This window comes from Felis catus, chromosome C1 (assembly GCF_018350175.1).
Source record: "Felis catus isolate Fca126 chromosome C1, F.catus_Fca126_mat1.0, whole genome shotgun sequence".
Classification (NCBI taxonomy): Eukaryota; Metazoa; Chordata; class Mammalia; order Carnivora; family Felidae; genus Felis; species Felis catus.
This window is the reverse complement of record NC_058375.1, coordinates 126,292,189-126,317,583: the sequence shown is the minus strand read 5'-3', so window position 1 is coordinate 126,317,583 and position 25,395 is coordinate 126,292,189. Positions and strand designations below refer to the sequence as shown.

The 25,395-nt window shown below is 41.8% G+C and overlaps 1 protein-coding gene across 1 annotated transcript in view; it reads left to right on the top strand.

The window, feature by feature from the left end:
* The first annotated feature begins 5,995 nt into the window (after nt 1-5,995).
* TMEM163 (transmembrane protein 163) overlaps nt 5,996-25,395 on the top strand; it is a 277,826-nt gene continuing 258,426 nt past the window's right edge. Inside the window, exon 1 of the mRNA XM_045033711.1 lies at nt 5,996-6,168. Within this exon, the coding sequence (XP_044889646.1) occupies nt 6,075-6,168 (94 nt within the window). The 5' untranslated portion in view covers nt 5,996-6,074. The remainder of the gene's footprint in view (nt 6,169-25,395) is intronic.

Below are 25,395 nucleotides of genomic sequence, written 5' to 3'. Positions count from 1 at the left end.
CTTTAAGATTCTCTATCTTTAATTTTTGCCATTTTAATTATAGCATGTCTTGGTGTGGATCTCTTTTGGTTCATCTTGTTTGTGACTCTGTACTTTCTGGACCTAGATGTCTGTTCCCTTCCCCAGATTAGGGAAATTTTCAGCTGTTTATTTCTTCAAATAAGTTTTCTGCCCCTTTCTTTCTCTTCTCCTTCTGGAACCCCTATAATACAAATGTTATTACACTCGATGGTGTCCCAGAGGTTCCTTAAACTACCCTCATTTTTAAAAATTCCTTTTTCCTTTTGCTGTTCTGATTAGGTAATTGGATAATTTCCACTATTTTGTCTTTAAGATCACTGATCCATTCTTCTGTGTCATCTCATCTGCTGTTGATTCCCTCTAGTGTATTTATTTTTATTTCACTTATTGTATTTTTCAGCTCTGATTGGTTCTTTCTTATATTTTTTAACTATTGATATTCTCACTATATTGTTCTCCCAACATTGTTCTCCCAACATTGGTGAGCATCTTTATGACCATTGCTTTGAACTCTTTACAGATAAATTATGTATCTTCATTTCATTGGGTTTTTTCCCCTTGGGTTTTTTTTTTAAATTTAAATTTAAATTTATTTTTTAAATATGAAATTTATTGTCAAATTGGTTTCCATACAACACCCAGTGCTCATCCCAACAGGTGCCCTCCTCAATACCCATTACCCAACCTCCCCTCCCTCCCACCCCTCATCAACCCTCAGTTTGTTCTAAGTTTTTAAGAGTTTTTTATGTTTTGGCCCCCTGCCTCTCTAACCTCTTTTTTTTTGTTCCTTCCCCTCCCCCATGGTCTTCTGTTAAGTTTCTCAGGATCCCCCTGGGGTTTTATCTTGTTCTTTCATGTGGAACACATTCCTTTGTCTCCTCATTTTGTTTGGCTTCCTGTTTTTGTTTCTATGGATTAGGTAGAACAGCTAGTTCTCTTGGTTTTGAAGGAGTGGCAGTGTGTAGGAGCGTTCCCTGTGTAGATTGTGTGTATCTGAAAGCTTTGGCTGGATGACTAGAGCTGGAGTGGGTGCAGGCCAGTGGAGTTTCAGTATATGTAATGTTGGGGCCTTGTTGACAGGATGACAGGGGCTAGAACAGGCTTAGGCTAGGGTGCACGATGTTAGGGCTACCTTGGCAGAATTGCTGGAACTAAAGCATGGGTGGGCAATGGCACCCCAGGGTATGCTTTGCTGGGACCAACTGGGCAGGTAAACAGGTAAGCTGTTGGGGCATGTGTAGTTCAGGGAGTCCTGGAGTGCTTCACACCAGGGCCATCCTGATGGGATGGCTTGAGCTAGGGTGGGCATGTGATGGAGGGGCTGTCGCAGATCTTGCCATGCTGGCGCTACTTGGGACAGCTGTAGCTGAATTGGGCATGGATGGAGGTGGGAGGAGTCCTGGGGTATGCCATGCCTGGGCCATCATGACAGGATGGTTGGAGCTGGTGTAGGTGTGATCCAGGAGTTCCTAATGTGCTCCACACCAGGGAAGCCCGGAGGGATAGCTGGAGCTGGAGTAAGAATGTGATAGGGTGGGGGTCCCAGAGTTTGCCATCCTGGACCACCTTGACAGGATGGCTGGAGCTGAAGGTGGCAAAGGCTGGGGTGGGAGGGGTTCTAGGGTATGCCATCCTGGGTCACCTTGGTTGGGCATAGGCCAGGAGAGTTCTGATGTATGTTGCATTGAGGCTGCTTTGGCAGGATGGTTGGGGTTGGGGAAGGCCAGGCAGGGGGGCTTAGGGTATGCCATGCCCAGGCTACCTTGAGGGACTAGCTGGTATATGCTAGGGGCTTGAAGCTCACTGGGGTGGCCTGAGCAGGCCAGCTAGGGTGCCTGGGCCTAGTCCTATTCACACTATCAAGATGAGGGGGAAATGTAAAAAATGGTTCTCACTGGCATTTCTGACCTTGGAGAGAGTTCCAGCTTTTTCCTGCCCATTTATTTCACTTATGGTCTAGTTGTCTTTTAAAATGCTATTTTGGGGGCGCCTGGGTGGCGTAGTCGTTAAGCGTCCGACTTCAGCCAGGTCACGATCTCGCGGTCCGGGAGTTCGAGCCCCGCGTCGGGCTCTGGGCTGATGGCTCAGAGCCTGGAGCCTGTTTCCGAATCTGTGTCTCCCTCTCTCTCTGCCCCTCGCCCGTTCATGCTCTGTCTCTCTCTGTCCCAAAGATAAATAAACGTTGAAAAAAAAAGTTTAAAAAATGCTATTTTGGGGCACCTGGGTATTTCAGTCCATTAAGCGTCCAGCTCTTGATTTTGGCGAGGTAATGATCTCAGTTTGTGAGATTGAGCCCCTTGTCGGGCTCTGTGCTGACAGTGCAGAGCCTGGTTGGGATTCTTTCTCCCTCTCTGCCCCTTCCCTGCCTCTGCTCTGTCTCTTTCAAAATTAATAAATAAACATTAAAAATGCTAATTTTTTTTTAACTTTTCTGTTGTGTCCCAGGGTGGGTGAGTCTACATGCAGGCCCCTCGGTGATATCCCTTCTTACTGCAGGTCACCATGTCAGGGGTGGGATTCTTGTTTTTACTGTGTTTCAGTCTCTCATACCTTTGTCTATGCGGTCTCTCTGTCATTTGTTGTTCAGAAGCTGTTCATTCAGCCCACAGGTCTTCTTCAGGAGTAATTGCTCTGTATGCAGGTGTGGATTTGGTGTGTCCATAGAAGGTGAGGTCAGGATCTTTCTATGATGCCAACTTGAACTATATGGAGGCAGTTGGAGGAAGAGCCAGTCACTCTCGGGAGCATGTTCCCTTCTTTTGTGAAAACAATATCTGACATTTACTATTCTAACAATTGAAGCATTGATGGAAATACTGATTTAAGAAGCGCTTGTTGTGGTCCTTCTGACAGAACTGATCATCCTTAGAACACATATTCTTGGTTTGGACAGCTGACAGGCTTAGAGATGATGCTTGAACTAACTAGCACGTGTATAATTACATCTAGTCTATGATGAAATATTTATTAATTTATTTTTATTTTTATGTTTTTTTAAATGAATATAATTTATTGTCAAATTGGCTTACATACAACACCCAGTGCTCATCCCAACAAGTGCCCTCCTCAATGCCCTATGATGAAATATTTAAAGCTATTTAAAGAAACATTAGCATGTTCCTGAAGTTATCAAGAACATCCCTTTCAAGGATCTCTCTTCTGCTATTGCCAAATTCCCTACTTCTGGACTTCTAGAACATTCTTGGGTAAAATATGGACATAGATCCTCTTTCCTGTTCTATGACCTCTATGCCACACTTAGTTACTGGACTTGAAACAATATTTCCCATTAGGCTACCACTAGCCCTTATAGTCTTTTTGTGAAGATTAGAAAAACATGCCCCTTCCTCCAGGTGGATGCAGCCTGTGTCAAGGCACTTGACTCAGTGAACAGAGTGGGCTAGACTTTTGTGCCCATTCACTCCTTTGGTCAGGTGGAGGGAGAGTCTTGACCATTCAAGTGTAGACTCCCATAAAACCTCTCACCAAAAAAGCCCATTTTCCCTTTATCCTCAGCTTCTCATCTTTTATAAATGATTGTCAAAGTGTATCTCATCTTAAAGCACACACATACACACACCCTAATACAATGTAGAAAAGTAACTGTTCATCTCCTCAGGAGCAAACGTTCAGGCAAAGGCGAGCACTAGTTTATAGACAGACAAGAAAGATTTTGCTTTCTTTCCCTCACCGTGGCCTCAATTTCCCCTACCCCCTCAAAAAGCAAACTAGAAAATTCAGAGAGAGACAATTAAGCCTTGCAACTATTTATATGACTAAAATTTATGTGATTAAGAATTGACCTCAAGTCATATATCAGTTAGGATTCTTTTGGTAGCAATGAATAGAGAATCCAAAATGGCTACAACTGTGAGGAAAATGTTTTATCTTACTTAGCAAGAAGTCCTGAGATAGGGCAACTGCCGGGCTTATTAGTACAGTGACTCAAAGAATGTCAAAGCCCCAGATTCTTTCCATCTTCCCACTTTGCAGTCCTCATCATATCTGCTTATCACCCTCCCTGTTGCAAAATGACTGCCATGCTTCCAGGCTTCACACACACATGTGACAATGTCTGGCAGAATAAGAACTTTTTGTTTAATGCGCTGTTTTGTTTAATCAGTGAATAAAATTCTTTCCTGAATCCTCTCTCCCCTTTAGCACATTTCCCTTCCATCTCTTTGCCACAACTGTGTTTCCAGGTGACACCCAAACCAGTGACTTGTGTGAGAAATGGATCCACCAAGACTGGCCTTGGACACAACCTCTATTCACCGCTGGAGCTGAGATAGGAAGAATGAAGGGTTTTTGTGCAGGTGCACAAGTGTGTGAGACACATGTGTTTGAGGAAGTGAATGGAGTTCAGGACAACTGGTAGGGAGCATGTAAAGGAAGGATGCAGGGGCATAGCCTGCCAAGTTGAGGAGTTGGCCTTTGTCTTACCTGTCACACCCTACTCATTTAATACTCATTTGTATGAATTATCTTACAACTAGATCTTTACTTCAAATCAAAATTGTGTTTTATTCACCACTGCTGTCCTCTGTGTGTCTTCTAACGATGCCTAAGTAGGAAAGGATGAGATCGCTTATCTCATGCTTTCCCATCTGTGAGGTGTCGGCGAGATTATCTGAGGAAACGATTCATACTAGCAGGGCTCAGGCATTTCTCTCAAGACCCACATGCACAATTATTCTGACAACCTCACCTGGACTAGAGCAGCAGTTCTAATCCTAGGACATCCCTCAGACCACAGGACAGGAACTTCTTTTCTATATGAAGGCCACCCCCACACCTCCCTCCTATTGACTTTTGCTGTTGAGGCAACTTTGGAGAGCATCTATATACTCCCCCAAAGAAAGTTACTCACATTCTCCCAAACTGAATGTCTTGCCCCAGGTCATTTTTATTTTGAACGCTTTTTAGGCCCTGAACTGTGACTTTGAGTCTTTGCACTTCATATCACATCTATTTTAGTATTGACTGCAAATGTCGAGGTAATGACGTGTGATTCCTTTTCTGGAGCACCATTGGAGATGCTAAAGGAGAAGTGTGTCACCAGATGACCTTCTAAGGTCTCCAAAAGGAACATACAGAGGGGGAATCTATATCTACAAGGCTGGCCTCAGTGAAGGGGAGGGAAGGTATGTTTGCTGTCACCATATAAGAGCCAGGGGCTTTACAGACATCTTATTTAGTCTTGCCCCACAGCCATAAAAGGTGGGTATTATCATCCCCATTTTTCAGGTGTGGACACTGAGTCAGAGAGAGACTGAGTAACTTGTTCAAGGTGGGGTTTGAGCACAGTTGTGTTGCCTCTACAATTTATGCTTGTACAAGTGCAACATGCTGGGCTCTTGGCAGGGGTGAGTGACAGTTAATGTCCTAAAGTTGCTGTGATAAGAGAGGAAAACTGTGACTGTGGGGCCCCAGTGGTCGTGGCACAGTTTTGCCTTGTCCTGGTGGTAGCAGCTGGGAGGATGGGGCGGGGAGTATGTGGGGGTGGGTGCAGGAGGTGGAGCTAACAGATTTTGCTCCACACCCTTTGTTCCTTTTGCCATTCAGTATTTGGAGCAGATGCTCCCCGGGGACTCTCTTTGGGCCTCACATTTTCAAAGAAATTCAGGAGAAAGGCAGGCAGGCCATTAGTTCTGAGCATCATACCAGGTCTGAAATAGAAAGGTGACAGTTACCGTCTGAATAAGATGTTCTGGGAGCTGAAAAGACAAAATGAATTCCCAAGGGTTTTTTCCCCCCTGTTGTCTGAGACAATTCTCTTTCCACTGTGAAACCACTGCTCAATAACCTTTCCTGAACCTCACAGTTTGGGTAACGAAATAAATTTCCTGCTGCCACAGAAACAGCCTCTGACTTACTCAACTATGGTGTAGGGTAGGAGCTCCGTGGTGGTGAGGCATATTATATAAAAGACAGTCATACCAGCCCAGTGCTCATTTATGTATTTATCACCAGGTGCCAGGGGTGCATGTGAGGAAACCAGGCTCCCTTGTCTACTCAACAGATGGCAGGGCTGAGTGGCCGTATACCCTAGGATGAGGCACTGGCCATCCTGCAAAATGAAGCATCCTGGGCAGAAAGCCTGCATTTGGGATGGTGATGATAATTTCATGGATGGATATTCACCAGGTGAGCTTCCCAAGGGGCCCTTCATTCCCTTTTTCATATTTCTTTACAAGGTAAAAACAAAACAAAACAAAACACCTAAATCAATGAATCCCTTTTGGGCATTTTGTAACATGCAAAAATGTATATTTTACATGGGCAAGAGTCCGAAAGGGAGATATGTCAAATGGTTAATAGCGATTATTTATAGTAAGTGGGATTATAGGTCTTTTGCATTTTTGACATTTATTATCTGGCTTTCAGTTTATAAACTGAACATGAAATACTTTCCTATTAAAAAAGAGAAATTAGGGGCGCCTGGGTGGCGCAGTCGGTTAAGCATCCGACTTCAGCCAGGTCACGATCTCACGGTCGGTGAGTTCGGGCCCGCGTCAGGCTCTGGGCTGATGGCTCAGAGCCTGGAGCCTGTTTCCGATTCTGTGTCTCCCTCTCTCTCTGCCCCTCCCCCGTTCATGCTCTGTCTCTCTCTGTCCCAAAAATAAATAAAAACGTTGAAAGAAAAAAAAATTTAAAAAAAAGAGAAATTAGTTCTTTTATAAATGGAAGAATAAGGAATAATAGTCAGTCTCTACCTCATATCACCAATGCAAAAGGGCAGGAGCAAGGGGATCTGGGGTCAAGCTTTGGCTTAGCCAACAGATGGCCTGTTGTTCAAGCTCATGTTCTTAAATGCCATTTCTCTGACGCCCATTTTCATCTGTGATTGGCCCTCTTTTCTGAATTTGAGATTTGAATTTACAGCTACCCATTCAGCAACTCCACTTCGACATCCGATAGAATCTCCAAATTCACATTTCCAAAACTGAACTAATAATCCCCCTCAAGTCCACTACTCTTGAAAACCTGCTTCTCTAATAATGGCAGTACCATCCTTCCAACTGCTCAGGCCAAAATCCTTAGATAAGTCTTGACTTACCAATTTCTCTCACATCCTACAAACAATCTGTCTGTAAATCTGGCTAGCATATATGTCACATCCTGTCATATCATAAAAGCAAATCACTTCTCTTCACCTCCACCGGTAGTGCCATGAACACACTACCAACTGTCTGATGCCCAGATTCCCACAGGAGTCTCCTGCCTTCCTCACTTGCCTTTAAACAGAATTTTAGTTAAGACGGATCCTGTCACTGTTTTGGGGTGTCTGGGTGGCTCAATTGGTTGAGCCTCTGACTCTTGATTTCAGCTCAGTTCATGGGATTGAGGCCCACATGGGGCTCTGTGCTGACAGATTCTCTCTCTCTCCCGCTCTCTCTTCCCCTCCTCCACTCATGCACACATGCTCTCTCTCTCTCAAAATAAATAAATAAACATTTTGAAAAGATGGATTTTTTTTTTTACTGTTTCTGCTCAAATTCCTCTAGAAGCTCCATCTCACTCCAAGTAAAAGGCAGGCTCACAGTGGGCTGGAAGACCCTGCACCATGTGCCCCCTTGTGACTCTCTAGCCTCTTCTAACATCTCCCTTACCTTCTCCAGCCACATGTATCACCTTCTCCATGAACATGGCAGATGCACTCTAGCCTCAGGGTCTTTGCATCTGCTGTCTCTTCTACCTGGAGCACTCTTCCTGCAGATGACTGCATAGCCTCTCCCTCACCTCCTCCACATCTTCTCACCAATATCCCTTTCCCAGGGAGGGCTTCCTAGTTTATTTTTTTTTTATTTTTTTTTAACGTTTTATTTATTTTTGAGACAGGGAGAGACAGAGCATGAACAGGGGAGGGGCAGAGAGAGAGGGAGATACAGAATCTGAAACAGGCTCCAGGCTCTGAGCTGTCAGCACAGAGCCTGACGCGGGGCTCGAACTCACAGACCGCGAGATCATGACCTGAGCCGAAGTCAGCCGCTTAACCTACTGAGCCACCCAGGCGCCCCAGGGCTTCCTAGTTTAAAAATGCCCCCTCCCCCAGTCCCAACTGTCCTTTTCCTGCTCTCTCTCTCTAAAGCACCAGTCACCATCTAACGTTATTTATTTTACTTGTACTGCTTCTATATCGCCCCTGACCCCAGTGAAATGTGAACTCCATGAGGCAGGAATTGTGTATCTTGTTTTCATTGCTGTATCCTCAGTGAACAGCAGCTCACAGAAGGAACTTGTGGTAGGTAGAACAAGGGCCCCCAAAGATGTCTAAGTGCTAATCTCCAAAACCTGGGAATATGTTACCTTACCTGGCCTTTTGCTCTTTGGGCTTTGCTGATGTGATTAAGGGTTTTGAGATCAGGAAATTGTCCTGGATTATCTGGATTAACATAATCATGAGGGATGTCATAAGCAAGGGAACAGGAGGGCAGAGTCAGAGAAGGAGGTCCAATGAGGGAAGCAGAGGCTGGAATGATGCAGTTGCTAGAAAGGTCCATGAGCCAAGGAATGTGGGCAGCCTCTTGAAGCTGGGTAAAGCCAGGACAAAGATCCTCCTCTAGATGCTCCAGAAGGAATACAGACCTGGCACCAGGTTTTAGATTTCTGATCGCAAGAAATATGAGAATAAATTTGTGTTGTTTTCAGCCAATGAGTTTATGGTAATTTGCTAGGCAGCAATAGGAACCTATTATGGCACTCAAAAATGTCCGTTGAGGAAATGTGTGAATGGGCTGGGTTTCCTTTTCTTTGTGGAATGGGAGGCTTGGACTTAGTTAATGATCTCTCGGGCTGTACTTTAAAACATATTTTGTTTGTTTAACTGAAAATGAATGAATGTGCTTGGGAAACAATTTAAATACTCTGAATAAAGTGTAAGAACAATAAGTCTCCTATACCCCAAACTTGTAGTCCTTGGTCTCTCTCCCCAGATGCAAACACTGTAACCACTTTCTTATACATGCTTCCAGAGATTCCATGAATACAGATATCATTTCCCCCTTTGTCCACAAATTACAGTATATTACACACACTGCTTTGCCCACTGCTTTTCCACTAAAGAATATAGTGAAGATTGTTCCATATCTGCATACATAAAACTCCCTTATTCTTTTCCAGAGCTGCATAATGTTTCATTCCCTGATGTGGGTGTACCACAGTCTATTTAACCAGTTTCCCTATTGATTGTAGGTTAGTTGTGTCTAGTCTTTGCTCCTATAGTCTTTGAATATACATCTTTACACACATGCATAGCTATAAAGGATGAGCTTTTAGAAGTGGAACGCAGTATCGAGGGATGGGTGCCCATTTTATTCTGGTACCACCAAGTGCCTTTCCAAAGAGGATGTTCCCCTTCACACTGACATTGTAGGGGTCTCTGCTTATTCATGGCCTTACTAAAACTTTATTACTAAACTTAAAAAAAATCTTTATCAAGCTAATAGGTGAAAAATGATACTGTGATGTTTCATGCAAGATTGACCATCTTTTATGTGGTCATGAGCCCTTTGTGTGTGTGTGTGTGTGTGTGTGTGTGTGTGTGTGTGTGTGTGTAGTTTATTTTTGAGAGAGAGAGGGAGAGCATGTGCTTGAGAGAGCATGTGGGGAAGGGGCAGAGAGAGAGGGAGAGAGAACCCCAAACATGGGGCTTGATTTCGTGAACCGTGAGCTGAAATCAAGAGTTGGATGCTGGTTGGTGCCCCAGTATTTATATTTACGTGAATTTCCTATTCATGGTTCTGCTCATTTTCTACTGGTTCATTGAACTCTTAAAATTTTAATTTAGAAGGCATATATATATTAAGGAAGTTAGCCTCCTGACACTTATTATACAGGTGTTTTTTTTTCAGGCTGTGGTTTGTCTGTTTTTGCTTTGCTCATGATATTTGTCATGTAGAAAAATTTTAATTTTATCAAGTCAAATACATCAGTGATTTTTTTCTATGGCTTCTGGGCTTTGCATATTGCTTGGAAGTACACTCTCCATTCCTATAGTGTAAAATATTCTCATAGTCTCTCATACTTTATTCTAATACTTTTATAGGTTTTATCTTTAATGTCATATCTAGATTTACCTGGAACTTATTAGGTGTAGGGATCAGATGAAGGATTCAGTTCTTTTCTCCCCCAAAGCTGGCAACCCAGTTGTCCAGATACCATTTAATGAAGGAGTTGTTGTCCTCATTGGTTTGAAGTGCCATCTTTATCCATTAACAAATTTTCATAAGCATTTGTGTCTATTTCTGGGCTCTTTTCTATTGAATTGAGCTACCTGTTGAATCACAGGTCACTACCCAGGTAATTCTATTAATTATTGTGGCTTTGATAGTGCATTTTTAAAATATATATCTTTTTAGGGACTTCTGGGTGGCTCAGTCAGTTAAGCAACGACTCTTGGTTTCATCATGATCTTGTGGTTTGTGAATTTGAGACCTGCATCAGGCTCTGTGCTGACAGTGTGGAGCCTGCTTGGGATTCTTTCTCCTTCCTTTTCTCCTCCCCTCCCCCACTTATGTGCACTGTCTCTCTCTCTCTCTCTCTCAAAATGAATAAATTAAAAAAAATATATTTTTTAATGTTTATTTTGAGAGAGAGAAAGAGAGAGAGGGAGCATGGAAGGGGTAGGGGGCAGAGAGGGAGGGAGAGAAAGAATCCCAAGCAGGCTCTGAGCTGACAGCGTGGAGCCCCATGCGGGGCTCAATCTCATGATTCTAGAGATCATGACCTGGGCCGAAATTAAGAGTCAGACACTTCACAGATTGAGCCACCCAGAAGCCCCTGATAGTGCATTTTAATGCATAGGTTTTGTCTCCTCTCATTTCTCTTGTTTTTCAGAAAATTTCTGGTTATTCCAGTATGTTTATTTTTCCATATGAACTTTAGAATCAGCTGGTTATATTCCCAAAAAAGCCCTTGTGGCATTTTCATTGGGAAAACATTCTATTTATAGATTAATTTATGGTGCACTGATACATTTACAATGTCTAATATCCTTTAAAAATTAGTTCAAATGCTGTTTTTATCATAGAAATAATACAGGTTCATTGTAAAAAAGTTCTGGCAATTCTGTAATGTATGAAGTAGAGTATGGAAGTTCCATTTCTCCTCCAGCCCCTCACTTCAATCTTTCCCCTAGAGGTAACCACTGTTAGTGATGAGGTGTTCATCCTATAAGGTGTTTTTTAATAAGTACATTTGTAGTCATGCATATACATACATATTTTAACCTGTGTATATTCTGTTATAAAGCTATATCTCATTTGACATAACACATATTGTTTATAATCCACTTTTTAAAATCAATTCTGTATCATGAATATATCAGTCATATACTATGTTAATACTTGTAGATCTACCACATCCTTTTAAAGGTCACATTCTCCCCCAGACGAATGTTTGCATTGTTTCCACCTTTTTAAAATTACAGACAATGCTACAGTGAACAGCTTTGAGCATTATTTTTGCACCTTTGTGCAGGCATTTCAACCAGATATATTCCTAGAAATAGATCTGCTGGGTCAAAGTCTAGAGGTCCTTTCCGTGGTGAAGTGTTATGACTTAGGAATGACCACTCCATCAAAGGAAGACTTGTCTGAGAATGTGCCCTTCCCTAACACGACCCTCCCCCAAGCCCAAATGGTGGCACTGCCAGCAGTGTGGAATTTGGAATTCCTAGGGGAGCTCTCAGTCCCTTTACAAATGCATATGGGTCCAGTGCCTGATTCAGTGAATGAAGCTAACAAGGGTGTATAGAGTTTTGCAACTAACAATAGTGTATAGAGGTTTGGTCCCACTGATGAGGCTAGCTCTGAACTCTCACCACTTGTTGGACTGACAAGCAAGGTGAGAGCCTCAGAGGTGGATGGTGGTAGGGAGAGGTGTTCCTGGTCTACTGAACTGTAACCTGGAATACATTTTCCCGCAGAAAGGTTATAATTAGTAATAGTGGGAGATGACATTGAAGGCTTAATACAACATTAGTTCATGACTTCACAGACTCTGAAGAATAAATGGGTTTTGACAGACTGCTGGCTGGAGAATCAAACCATTATAAACTGTAGTTCCAATAAGAATATACTTCCTGTGTCTAGACAACTTAACGAGTTTTGCAAACACTTGTCAATTAGAGGCTGTGCATAGAAGACAGTTCTCCAGTCTCGACCGCTCCCCACCACTGTATTTCCCAGCCTTCTCTTCTTTCTCTTGGGTGATCCCAGATCTCCAGTTCTTGTATTGGTGCCAGAATAGATCTGTGATCCCTAGAACGTTCCTTGTGGTTTAGTTACATCCTTTTACTTGTCTTTAGTCCACTCTCCCTTCTCTTCCAAACCCTCATTAATTTCCTTAAGCCCTTCACACAACCCCAGTTCTCTCATAGTTGGATGGCTTTATCTCCTACATGACCAAAAAAATGGCTTACATCAGGGAAGAACTGCCCTAATTTTCTCCCTCCCACTTTACCCCTGTCCAGTCTCAAAGGATGAACACTCTAATTAAGGCCATCCTATGCTCTCTATCCCCACCCTGTCTTCTTCATCAGTTATTACATAACTGGACCATCTTACATAAATGGACCACTGCATTGCACAACTGTAGGGGGTGCTAATCACATGCAATGCAATGCAATGCAATGCAATGCAATGCAATGCAATGCAAATTATGCCGCCCAGAGTTGGCAGTGGACAGTGCTTATCTGAAAGTCCTACTTCCCTACATCCCCTTCTTCTCAGTCTGCCATTAACAACAATCTCCCTTCTCTCCGTGCCCCTCTTTACCACCCATTATCTTTTTCTCTTTTCTTAAAAGAATTATTTGCACTCACCTCCACTTCCTTCCTCTTTTCACTCTCCCTTGTGCTTCAGTTCTTTTATTCTTTCCATCTAGATTTATTAAATACCTATTAAATGTCAAGTGCCATCCTAGATGCCCAGACTCCAGTAGCAACTAAAAAAAAATAAGGCCTCTCACATTTGTAAAGCTCACAGAATATGAGAAAGAAAAACAGATAATAATAAGTCACATTTAAAAAGTACAGAGTTTCAAACAGAGATGGGTTTTATGTCCACATAAATGGAGGCAACATGTGAGAGTCTTATGTATAGCAAGGGAGATGATGTGCTATCCCTGCTAAGCAAAACATTTGTTTTGCAAAAGATACACTCTGGAAATGCTCTATTTCCTAGGACTGACTAAGGGTAGGAATTTCTCACCCTGGAGCAGGTTAGTGGGAGAGACATTTGAAGGTAGCCCAACCTTTTGACATCTCTTGGAACTATTTGCTTAAACATCTATAGGTCAAATTATTCTGGTGCAGGGTTAGGCCAGGAGCGGGGAGAGAGAACATTCCAATTACAGCCCCCCCACCAAGCTCTCTGAGTCCAGTAAAATAATGAGTGGCTTGATTTCTGAGGCCTCTGATGAGAACATGCTCATTTGAGGGAAGGATCTACCTTAACTCCTGAAAACAGGCCAAATGGGGTCAATCAAGCTCCAGACATAAGCACAGTCAAATGAAGGGGATGCCCTGAAGGCAGATGAGTGAGGACGCCAGTGACTTCCTATGAGTTTCATTGGGTATTATGATGGCATCTGACAACTGTCTCCACAATGCTGAGGGGGGAACCTGGCTCCTAGGGGGGCGACATTCAGGAAGGCCCCACTGAGAAGGGTGAAGAGTGCAGCTGTGTTCAGATCAGGATCCAGTACCAGCTGTGGCAGAGGATAAATGCTAGCATACTTGTTTAAACCCGTGCCATTCCAGTGGTGTAGAGTTCAAATTAAACTAGGGGTGGGGCAGAGGCAAGGGCCTGTCCACTCTGGCTCTATAGACAGACAGGTGGCTTCACAGCCTTGTGTTGACCGTTTCTGGCTGCATGTCCTCAAGTGAGTTGTTTCTGTGTAAGGACGCTTTGGTTTCCGTGTAACAGGATTCTCAGCTAGCCTGGCTTAATTCAGAAGGATGTTATGGTTTACTTGAGAAGAAGCTCAGAGGTAGGCAGTACCAGGCTCAATGAGACCACCAAGGACCAAACTTTTCTCATCCTTTCCTTCATCCATCCCCAGGCACATCCCATCCCCCCACTTCATGACTGCCACAAGACTGACAAAGCTGTCAGCCACACCTCCTCTCCTGATAATATCCAAAGCATGAAGCAACAGGGACACGGCATAAAGGGCTTTCTCTTCTCTCATCAGGGAGAAAACACCTGCCCGTGAACTCCCAGCAGACTTTCCCTTATATGTCTTGTGTCCATGTCTGTAGCAATCATGAGTAAAGTGGAGTATGGTTACCGAAACCGGCTTTGACTAATTCTGACTCGCTGATTCACTGTGAACTGGGCTCATTGTCACCGCTCAACAAAATCAGGCTCTGGTAACAAGGAGGCAAGGGAGAATGGTCCTGGGTGGGCAGCCATCAATGTCTGAGTCTCCTTCAAAGGGGGAGAATAGTACCTGCCTCATTAGGTTGCTATGAGGATGAAATAAAATAACAAAAGTAGATCACCTGGGCCATAGTGAGCTCGGTTTACTCCCTTCTCTAAGTTAGACCAGACTCTTAGTACTAACCAGGACCTCAGAGGTTAGCTACGCCAATGCCAGCTGTTTTGGGTCAGAGAGCAAGTGGGTGTTAGAGCCAGACACAGGGAAGAGATGACAGTGGTTTAGAAAATAGTGGGGGAGAAAGGTCAGACTAGGAATATAGCATGAAGGTTTCACCAATAGGATTTGCTGATAGCATAGGCATATAGGTGTGAGAAACCCAAATCAGGATGCTTCAGGGTTTTTAGATGTTGCTGAGATGGGAAACCTAGAGCGGGGGTGGTGATGGTTAGAATTACCATGGCTAAAATGGGAAGAAGGAAGTATGAAGTTTTCAAACATTCTTTTTTTTTATTTAAGTTTTTATTTTAAAAGAATCTCTACACCCAACGTGGGGCTCAAACCCACAACCCTGAGATCAAGAGTTCACACTTCACTGACCAACCCAGCCAGGTGCCCCTCAAATATTTTTACCTTCAAATTCTTCATTTTACAGGTTTAGGAATACTTTATATCATATAGAACAATGGGAAATGTCTAATCCATAGATATAAAAGATGTCTAGAGATTTCCATGCAATTTAGCTTCTTACAAATTTCCCAGGACTCTGCTACCTAATGTTTATATCTGATCAATCTTTTTTTTAAGTTTATTTATTTATCTTGAGAGAGAGAGAAAGAGCAGGCACATACATGTGTGCATCAGTGAGGAAGGGGCAGAAAGGATCCCAAGCAGGCTGCCTGCATTGCCAGCATGGAGACCAATCTGGGGCTTGAACCCACAAACCATGAGATCATGACCTGAGCTGAAACTCCACACAGGATACCTCTACTTTCAGGACATGTACCTGAAAGACAAGCCTCCCAAACATCTAACTTTGAAAACCAATGGGGCTCATGTCCCAAGACCCACAAGATTATGATTATGAGAAGTGGCTCTTAAAGGGCTCAAGAACTCAGACTTAGCTGCCCCATGGCCCAGCTGAGAGGTGGTCAATCATGCCCACAATTTGTGAAGTGAAGGAGGCCACCATGCTTATATTAAAGTGCTATCCTGAGGGGTAGACATCTTTTAAAAACATACACCTAGGAGCCTGCTGGAATACTCTCTAGGGTTGGAGTCTGGTGGGCACATCTTTGAGCTCTCCCTTTGCCATGCTCCAGAGCATGGGTATCTCCTGGAAGGGAGCTCTTTCATGTGTCTGGTGACCCAATCTTTGTGGCTTCCACCCAGAGGATGCCTCTTGACCACCTGGCTCTGGAGGCCAGGGGAACTTACTTTCCAGGTCCTATGGGACTGTAATAATCAGTGTCACCTAGAAAGGAACTTGTACCCTGTCTGGCACAGATTTTTGTAGCTGCTACTAGGGGATACCTCTGTATCACCTGGCCAGTGCAGCTTATGCTTGTGGGTCCCACAGGACTGTAACCAATGGAGAAAGACTTCTTAAATAGCTACCATCCCAGGGCACACCAAAAAGCAATATACCCAAGAACTTAGTCTTTCTGTGAAAGATGACTATTAGCTCATTATCATGGCTGTGGCTTGAGAGGTATGCCCCCTATTTAAAACACATCTATGAGCTAATCATCACCCTTTCCAGACCGTACAAGGATGGAAACTGTATGCTCTCCCTCTACTGTGCTCCAGAGCACTAGTGTCTTCTGGAGGGGATCTTTACATGTGGCTGGTGCCCTGATATTTGCAGCTGCCACCCAAGGGATGACCCTTGGTTGCCTTGATCTGGTGGTGAGGGAGGCTTGCATTCCTGGGTCCCACAGGACTATGGCAATCAGAGAGACGGTTCTTGGAAAAACTGTATAGATGGCAGACTGAGGCACACCTCCCCTTCCAGTTTTCTGTGAAGGAAGCCACTTGGCTTGTCCAGGAGCTTTGGTTTGAGGGGCAGGCTTCCGGTTTAGCACACATTTAGTGGGCAATGGGGTTGCATTCAGGGAATGTAGAATGTGGATGTCAATTTGGTGCTTTCCCTCTGTCTTGCTCCAGCTTTCTAGTATCTCCCAGCAAAGAGCTTATACACTCTTCTGAAGCTTCAAGTTTTGTGACTGCCACTCAGGGAATACATTCAGGTGACCTGGCCAGCAGGGCTTATGCTTGCAGTCCCATAGGACTATATATATTTGCATACTTAAAAAATATTTTTAATGTTTATTTCTGAGAGACAGAGAGAGACAGAGCACAAGTAGGGGAGGGGCACAGAGAGAGAGAGGGAGACACAGAATCTGAAGCAGGCTCCAGGCTCTGAGCTGTCTGCACAGAGCCTGACGCAGGGCTCGAACCCATGAATCTTGGGATCGTGACCTGAGCCGAAGTCAGTCACTTAACCGACTGAGCCACCCAGGTGCCCCTATACTTGCATACTTTTAAAAGGTGCTGCTTGAGGGTCTGGCTTCCCAATAGCATTAATCCAGGTGCTAAGATCCCCCCCTTAGGGACAGGGACAGGTCTTGGTATATCCTCAACTACTGGGAGTCATTAAAATATAATAGACTGCTTGGACACGCACATAGATTGGAGAGATGACGAAGACCTGGGACAGGGTTGAACAGCAAGATTCATCTGCTACACAAGGCCACCCCTTCAAGACTGAGAGAGGTAGTTGTTTCATCTACTGTATAGTTCCAACACAGAGAGTCAAACAAAATGAAGAAACAGAAGAATATGTTCCAAATGAAAGAACAAGATAAAACCACAGGAAAAAAAACCTTAATGAAGGAGAGATAAGTAATTTACTTGGCAAAAAGTTCAAAGTGCTGGTCATAAAGATCTCACCAAACTGGGGAGTAGAATGGATAAACACAATGAGAATTTCAGTGAAGAGATGGAGAATAGAAGAAAATACCAAATAGAATCCAGAGAGTTGAAGAACACAATAACTGAACTAAAAAGTAGTCTAGAGGGGTTCCACAGCAGCCTGGATGAAGTGGAAGAAAGGATCAGTCAACTCAAGAACACCTAATCAGAACAGCAAAAAGAAAATGAAAAAAAGTGAAGATAGCTTCAGTTGCTTATGGGACAACATTGAACAGACTAACACTCACATTATAGGGCTCCTAGAAGGAGAAGAGAGAGAAAGGAACAGAAATTTTGTTTGAAGAAATAATGCCTGAAAATTTCCCTAACTTGGAGAAGAAAACAGATATCCAGATTCAGGAGGCACAGAGAGTTCCACATAAGATGAACCCAAAGAGACCCACACTGGGGCACATTATAATTAAAACGTCAAAAGTTAAAGACAAGGAGAAACTCTTAAAGGCAGCAAGAGAAAAATAGCTTATTACATACAAAAGAACTGCCATAAGACTATCAGCAGATTTTTCACCAAAAATGTTGCAGGCCAGGAGTGACATGATATATTCAAAGTGCTTAGAGAAAAAAAGTTCCAAGAATACTCTACCCAGAAAATTTATCATTCAGAATTGAAGGAAAAATGTTTTCCAGACAAGCAAATGCTAAAGTAGTTCATCACTACTGAACTGGTTTTTCAAGAAATGTTAAAGGGACATCTTTAAGCTGAACAGAAAAGGCACTAATTGGTAACTTGAAATATATTAAAGACTAAATCTCGCTGGAAAGGTAAATATATAGCAAAGGCAGTGTTAGTCACTCATATGGCTAGTATGGAGTTTAAAAGACAAAAGTAGTAAAAGTTAGAATAAGATCAAACTTAAGTTATTATCAACTTAAAATAGACTATTATAGTTATAAGTGGTGATATGTAAGCCTCATCATAACCACAAAGCAAAAAACCTATAGTAAAAACACAAAAGATAAAGGAATATAAGCATACCACTAACAAAAATCATCAAACTACAAAGGAAGAGAGCAAGATAAAGAGAAAGGAACAGAGAAGAGCTACAAAAATTACCAGTAAATAATTACCAAAATGGCAATACACACATAACTATTAACAATTACTTTATGTGTAGATGGACTAAATTCTCCAATCAAAAGACATGGAGTGGCTGAATGGATAAAAAAGAGAAAGACCCATCTGTATGCTGCCTATGAGAGACTCACTTCAGGTGTTAAGATCCACACACTTAAAGTGAAGAGATGGAAAAAGATATTTCATGAAAATGGAAACCAAAAGAAAGCTGGAGTACACTTTAAAACACAGGCTGTAATAAGAGACAAAGATGGGCATTACATAATGATAAAGGTGTCAGTCCAGCAAGAGAATATAACATTTGTAAATATTTATGTATCCAACATAGGATAACCTAAATATAGAAAACAAATATTAACAGACATACAGGGAGAAATTGGGAGAAATACAATAATATTAGGGGATTTTAATACTTCACATGCATCAATGTCATCTAGACATAAATCAATGAGGAAACATTTGTATTAAAATAAGTGCACTCAGAACGTACTCCAGGATAGATCACATGTTAGGCCACAAAACAAGTCTCAATAAATTTAAGAGGACTGAAACTGTATTAATCATCTTTTCTGACCACAATGGTATCCAACTAGAAATTAATTGCATGAAGAAAACTGTAAAATTCATAAATATATGGAGATTAAACAACATACTCCTGACCAACCAATGAATCAAAGAAATCAAAAGAGAAAACAAAAAATATCTTGAGACAAAGGAAAATGGAAATATAACAAAATGTGTGGAATGCAGCAAAAGCAATTCCAAGAGGGAGGTTTATAGCAACACATGCCTACTCCAAGAACAAGAAAAGTCCTGAACAACCTAACTCCATACCTAAGGGAACTAGAAAAAGAAGAACACAGAAAGCCCAAAGTTAGTATAAGGAAGGAAATAACAAATATTAGAGCAAAAATAAATGAAATAGAGACTAAAAAGACAATAGAGAAGATTAGTGAAACTAAGAGCTGGTTTTTTGAGAAGATAAACAAAATTGACAAGCCTTTAACTAGACTCACCAAGAAAAAAAAAGAGAACTCAAATAAATAAAATCAGAAATGAAAGAGAAGTTACAACCTGATACCACGAAATACAAAGGATCATGAGACTACTATGAACAATTATATGCCAACAAGTTGGACAATCTAGAAGAAATGGATATATTCCTAGAGACATATAACCTACCAAGATTTAATCATAACAAAATAGAAAATCTGAACAGACCAATCACTAGTGAGAAGATTGAATCAGTGATCAAAAACTTCCCAGCCAGGGGCGCCTGGGTGGCGCAGTCGGTTAAGCGTCCGACTTCAGCCAGGTCACGATCTCGCGGTCCGTGAGTTCGAGCCCCACGTCAGGCTCTGGGCTGATGGCTCGGAGCCTGGAGCCTGTTTCCGATTCTGTGTCTCCCTCTCTCTCTGCCCCTCCCCCGTTCATGCTCTGTCTCTCTCTGTCCCAAAAATGAATAAACGTTGAAAAAAAAAAAATTAAAAAAAAAAAACTTCCCAGCCAAAGTCCAGGACCAGATGGCTTCACTTGTGAATCCTACCAAACATTCAAAGAAGTATTAATACTTATCCTTCTCAAACTCTTGTGAGAAATAAAAGAGGAGGGCACTCTTTTGAATTCATTTTATGAACCCAAAATTACCCTGGCCACAGACAAGGGGGCCACAAGAAAAGAAAATTACAGGTCAATATTCCTGATGAATATAGATGCAAAAATCCTCCACAAAATATTAGCAAAATGAATTTAATAATCCATTAAAAGGGTCATACCCCATGATCAAGTGGGATTTATTTCATGAATGCAAGAATGGATTCAATATTCAAAATCAATGAATATGATACACCACGTTAACAAAATGAAGGATAAAAAGTCATATGATCACTTCAATAGATGCAGAAAAAGCTTTTGACAAATTTCAACATTCATTTATGATAAAAACTCTCAAAGTGGATGTAGAGAGAGCATACTTTAATGTAATAAAAGCCATATATGACAAGCCCAGAGCAAACAGCATACTCAGTCTTGAAAAGCTGAGGACATTTCCTCTAAGATCAACAAGACAAGGATGCCCACTTTCACCACTTCTATTTAACGTGGTATTGGTAGTCCTAGCCAGAGCAGTTAGCAGGGGAAAGGCATCTAAATTAGAAAGGAAGAAGTAAAAGTGTCACTATTTGGAAATGACATGATATTATATAAAGAAAACCCTAAAGACTCTATCAAAAAAACCTTTTAGAAATAATAATTTGGTAAAATTGTAGGAAACAAAATCAATATACAGAAACCTGTTGCATTTCTCTCCACTAATAAGCAACTATCAGAAAGAGAAATAAAGAAAACAATCCCAATTATAATTGCATCGAAAATAATAAAGCACCTAGGGATAAATTTAACCAAGGAGGTGAAAGACCTGTATATTGAAAACTACAAGACACTAAGGAAAGAAATTGAAGAAGCCCCAAATAAACAGATATGACATAGGTATGCTATATATAACATATATAAAACAAACAGAACAATAAATTAAAATAATGTAACAGAGTAGTTTACAAATCTTGCAGCGCTTCTGAATCATCTGAGGGAATTTGCAAAAATGCAGATAACATGACACAATCTTTAGCAATTGTGATTTGGTAGAATCGGACCGCAGGATCTGCACTTAAACAAAAAGTGCTTTCTCCCAGCATCCGATCTCTCCACTCACATACAGGCTAAAGCCCTCAGCATTGGGTGCTGGGGATCCATCAGAATTTAACTGCAAAATATAACACAACTGTCATTACAGCACAATTCCTCTCTACCCTTCTCATTCCTCATTGAATGTTTAAATCATGAGCAGTCTTGTCAACTCTATGAGGCCAATGTGTCCAGAATCCCACCAGTTCTTATCATATCCGCTGCTACTGTGCTGGTTTAAGCCACGATCCCCTTCAACTTGGACCAATGCAACAGACTGCTAACTGATCGTTCTTTTACTCTGATCCTCTGCAGTCTTATGCTGAAATACACCACATTTTGATGATCTCTTCACTAGTTAATAGACATTTTGATTATTTTCAGTTTTTAGCTATTATGAGTAATACTATAAAAATAATACCATACACAAAAAAAATTACAGGTCTTCATGTGGACATGTTTTCATTTATTTTAGGTAAATATCTAGGAGTAGAATTCTGGGTTGTATGGTGAGTACATGATTAGCTTTTATGAAACCGCCAAAATATTTTCCAAAGTGACTGTGCTATCTGATGTTCCCACTTGCAGCGTATGAGGGTTCGTTTCTGCATATCTTTGCCAACACTTGGTATTGTCAATCTTTTTGACAGCTCTAGTAGGTATCTAGTGATATCTCTTTTTAGTTCCCCCCCCCCCAAGTTTTTAGTTAAATTTCAGTTAGTTAACATATAGTGTAATATTAGTTTCAGGTATAGAATTTAGTGATTCAACACTTACATACAACACTTGGTGCTTATCACAACAAGTGCCCTCCTTAATCTCCATGTTCTCTATAGTTAAGAGTCTGTTTCTTGGTTTGCCTCTCTTCCCCAGCCCACCCCCCACCCACATTCATTTGTTTTGTTTGTCAAGTTCCACACATGAGTGAAATCCTATGGTATTTGTCGTTCTCTGACTGACTTATTTCACTTAGCATAATACACTCTAGCTCCATTCATGTCATTGCAAATGGTAAGATTTCATTCTTTTTGATAGTTGAGTAATATTCCATTGTGTATATATACCACTTCTTTATCCATTTATCAGTCGATGAACACTTGGTCTGTTTCCATAATTTGGCTGTCGTAAATAATGCTGCTATAAACATTGGAGTGCAATTTTGAATCAATATTTTCATATCCTTTGGGTAAATACCGGGTAGTGCAATTGCTGAGTGATGGAGTGGTGCTATTTTTAACTTGTTGAGGAACTTCCATACTATTTCCCAGATTGGCTGCACCAGTTTGCTCATTTTAGTTTTAATTTGCATTTCTTTAATGACTTGGGATGTTCAGCATATTTTCATGTGCTTATTAGCTATTCAAATATCCTCTTTTAGTGAAATGTTTATTCATATCCTTTGTTCATTTTAAAGTTGGATTGTTTGTCATTGAATTTATTAATTGAAGTGGTTTGGGTTTGTTTGTTGGTATGTTTGTTTTTTGATAGATCCCTTAGGATTGTCTGCATAAGAATCATGTCATTAGTAAATAAAGACAGTTTTACTTTGTCCTTTCCAATCTGGGTGTGTTTTCTTTCTTTTTGTTGCCTCATTGCAGTGGCTAGAACCTCTAATAGAGTGGTAAATGAGAAGGGTGAGAGGGAACATTCTTGCCTTATTCTTGGTCTCAAAGGTAAACCAAGCAATTTCATATCAAGTATGAAGTTAGTTGCAGGTTTTTTACAGATATTCTTTTCCAGATTGAGGAAGTCCTATCAATTTTATTGAAAGTTGTTTTGTTTTGTTTTGTTTTACCATGAATGGGTGTTGCATTTTGTCAAATGCATTTTTTTTACAAGATTAGTGATTTAATAGTCTCAATATTGGATTTAGACCATGAGTGGAGCTAGGAGAGGGAGTTCTGGAAGGTTGCTGCTGAAGGATCAAAGTCATTAATGATATGCTGCTAGATTCAGACTGCTAATATTTTGTTAAGGATTTTTGCATCTGTATTTTTGTAGATATTATGCAGTCTGTCTGGCTTTGTTGTTAGGATAATACCAGCCTTATAGAATAAATTGAGAAGTGTTCCTGTGTCCTTAATTTTCTGAAAGATAAAGTAGTATGGTATTGTTACTTCTTTAAAAACTTTATGAATTATCCGGGTGAACTTTTAAAAGCTTATGTCAGATTATATATCTCTTTAGCTTAAAATCCTTCTATTGCTTTCTATCCCATTTACTTTTTTTTAAGTTCATTTCTTTATTTTGGGAGAGAGAGCATGAGTGCATGTGTGCACATGCATGAGTTGGGAAGGGGCAGAGAGAGAGAGAGAGAGAGAGAGAGAGAGAGAGAATCCCAAGCAGGCTCCATGCTGTCAGAGTGGAGCTGGACACAGGGCTCGAACCCATGAACCATGAGATCATGACCTGAGCCAAAACCAAGAGTTGGGTGCTTAACCCAGTGAGCTACCCAGGAGCCCCTCTATCCCATTTTGATTAAGATCCAAACTTCTCATTTTGCGTACAAAAATCCTACAGGGTCTCTTCTCTGTACTATTCCAAACTCACTCTTATCTGTCCACCATGGTCTCCACTGGACTTGCACCATCTTAGTCTTTTGTGTGTCCCTCAAACATATGGTCCTTGCTCTGACTGTGCCCAATTCACTTGTACTTCTGGGCCTTTGCAGTAGCTGCTTCTTCTGCCTACCTGTAGGTTGCCCAGGATGTTTTGTCATTGGTGCCATCCCGTTTTTCACATCTCAGCCTGAAGCTCCCCTCCTTTCTAAAGAAGTGGCCGACTAAAGTATCTATCTCATCACTCTATCACATCACACTATTTTAATTCTCTGCAGAACAGTTAACCATGCCCTGGTGTGTTTCTTGTTTATTTACTATCTCTTTTCACTTGAATGGAAGCTCCTTAAGAGCAAGAACCTTCTGTTTTTTCTTGCCAATGTCTTCCCACTACCAGAGACGGGGCTGATACACAGTAGGTGATCAGGAATACTGGTTACACACATTAACATCAATAACAACAATAATTGCTGTTCATTGTGACCAGGCACTGATTTAAAAGCACTGATTTAAGAACCAGCAATTGAAGTGTTTACAAATATCATTGAACTTAATTCTCTGTAATAACCCTAAATGCAGATATTATCTCCCCCTATTAACCGAGAAGGAAATGAAACTCAGAGAGGCTAAATGATATGTTTATGGCCGTGTAGCTGTTAGAGCACAAAGCCAGGGCACGCCCTGGGTTTGTCAGATGGTAGAGCCCATGCTAATCTGTACCTGGACATACATCCTCTTTGGCTATAGGCAGGAAGAGCTGATCCACGAAATTACGGGGAGTGACCTGGGGCTGACACATCTTTGTGGAAGGCAGGGGCAAGGCCCCTGTGTTGTGAACAGCGATCCATGCGGACCCGAGGAGTGGCTGCACAGGCTCCCGGACTCCACACCAGCTTGATGCATTGCAGACATCTTCAGAGCGCACTCAGGCTGGGTTTTCACATCCCTTTTTCTGAAGCTGGCTTCGCTCTCTGAAACACAGTTGGCTTCATCTCTTACATGATGCAAATTCTTATTCCTATCTTTGTGAGACCAGTCAGTGTCCACATGACCTTCACATGTCTGTGAGCTAAAGTGCTGGCTATTTTAGATAGTCCAGCCACAGAAGCTAATAATAACTAAGAATCACTTGAGAGCTTCCTCTTCTCCAAGCACTGCCCCAAGAGCTTCTGAGAGGTGATGTCATGTCATTCTCACAACAGCCCCAGGAAGCAGCTCTGGTGATTAGCCCATTTTGTGGATTACAACTCTGAGACTCAAAGGGGTTAAACTGCATACCCTGAATCACAGAACTCGTTGACGGCAGGGCTGGCACAGGATATGAAGCTAGGTTTGTCTAGATTCCTACCATCGGTTCATGCCTATGTTGGGTGGTGTGGGGCAGAGAATCATGCATTATTTTGATGTTTACTATTACTTTTGCATAACAGGGATAAAATAATAATGATGATGATGATAGCTCCCAGCATTGGGATGGGTACTTTAATAGGGGATGCTGTCAGGGCACACCAGATACCCTTTACTTTGCTCTATGCCCTGCCTCCAGCAGCTGTGAGTTTGGGCGGCTCCCGGCTCTCATACGCTTCCTTCTGAGCTCCAGGCTGCTTAGAAATGACTGCTTTCCCTCTGGAGGTGACCTTCAGCCAATGACTGACAGATCTGGGGTGCAAAAGCCTGGTC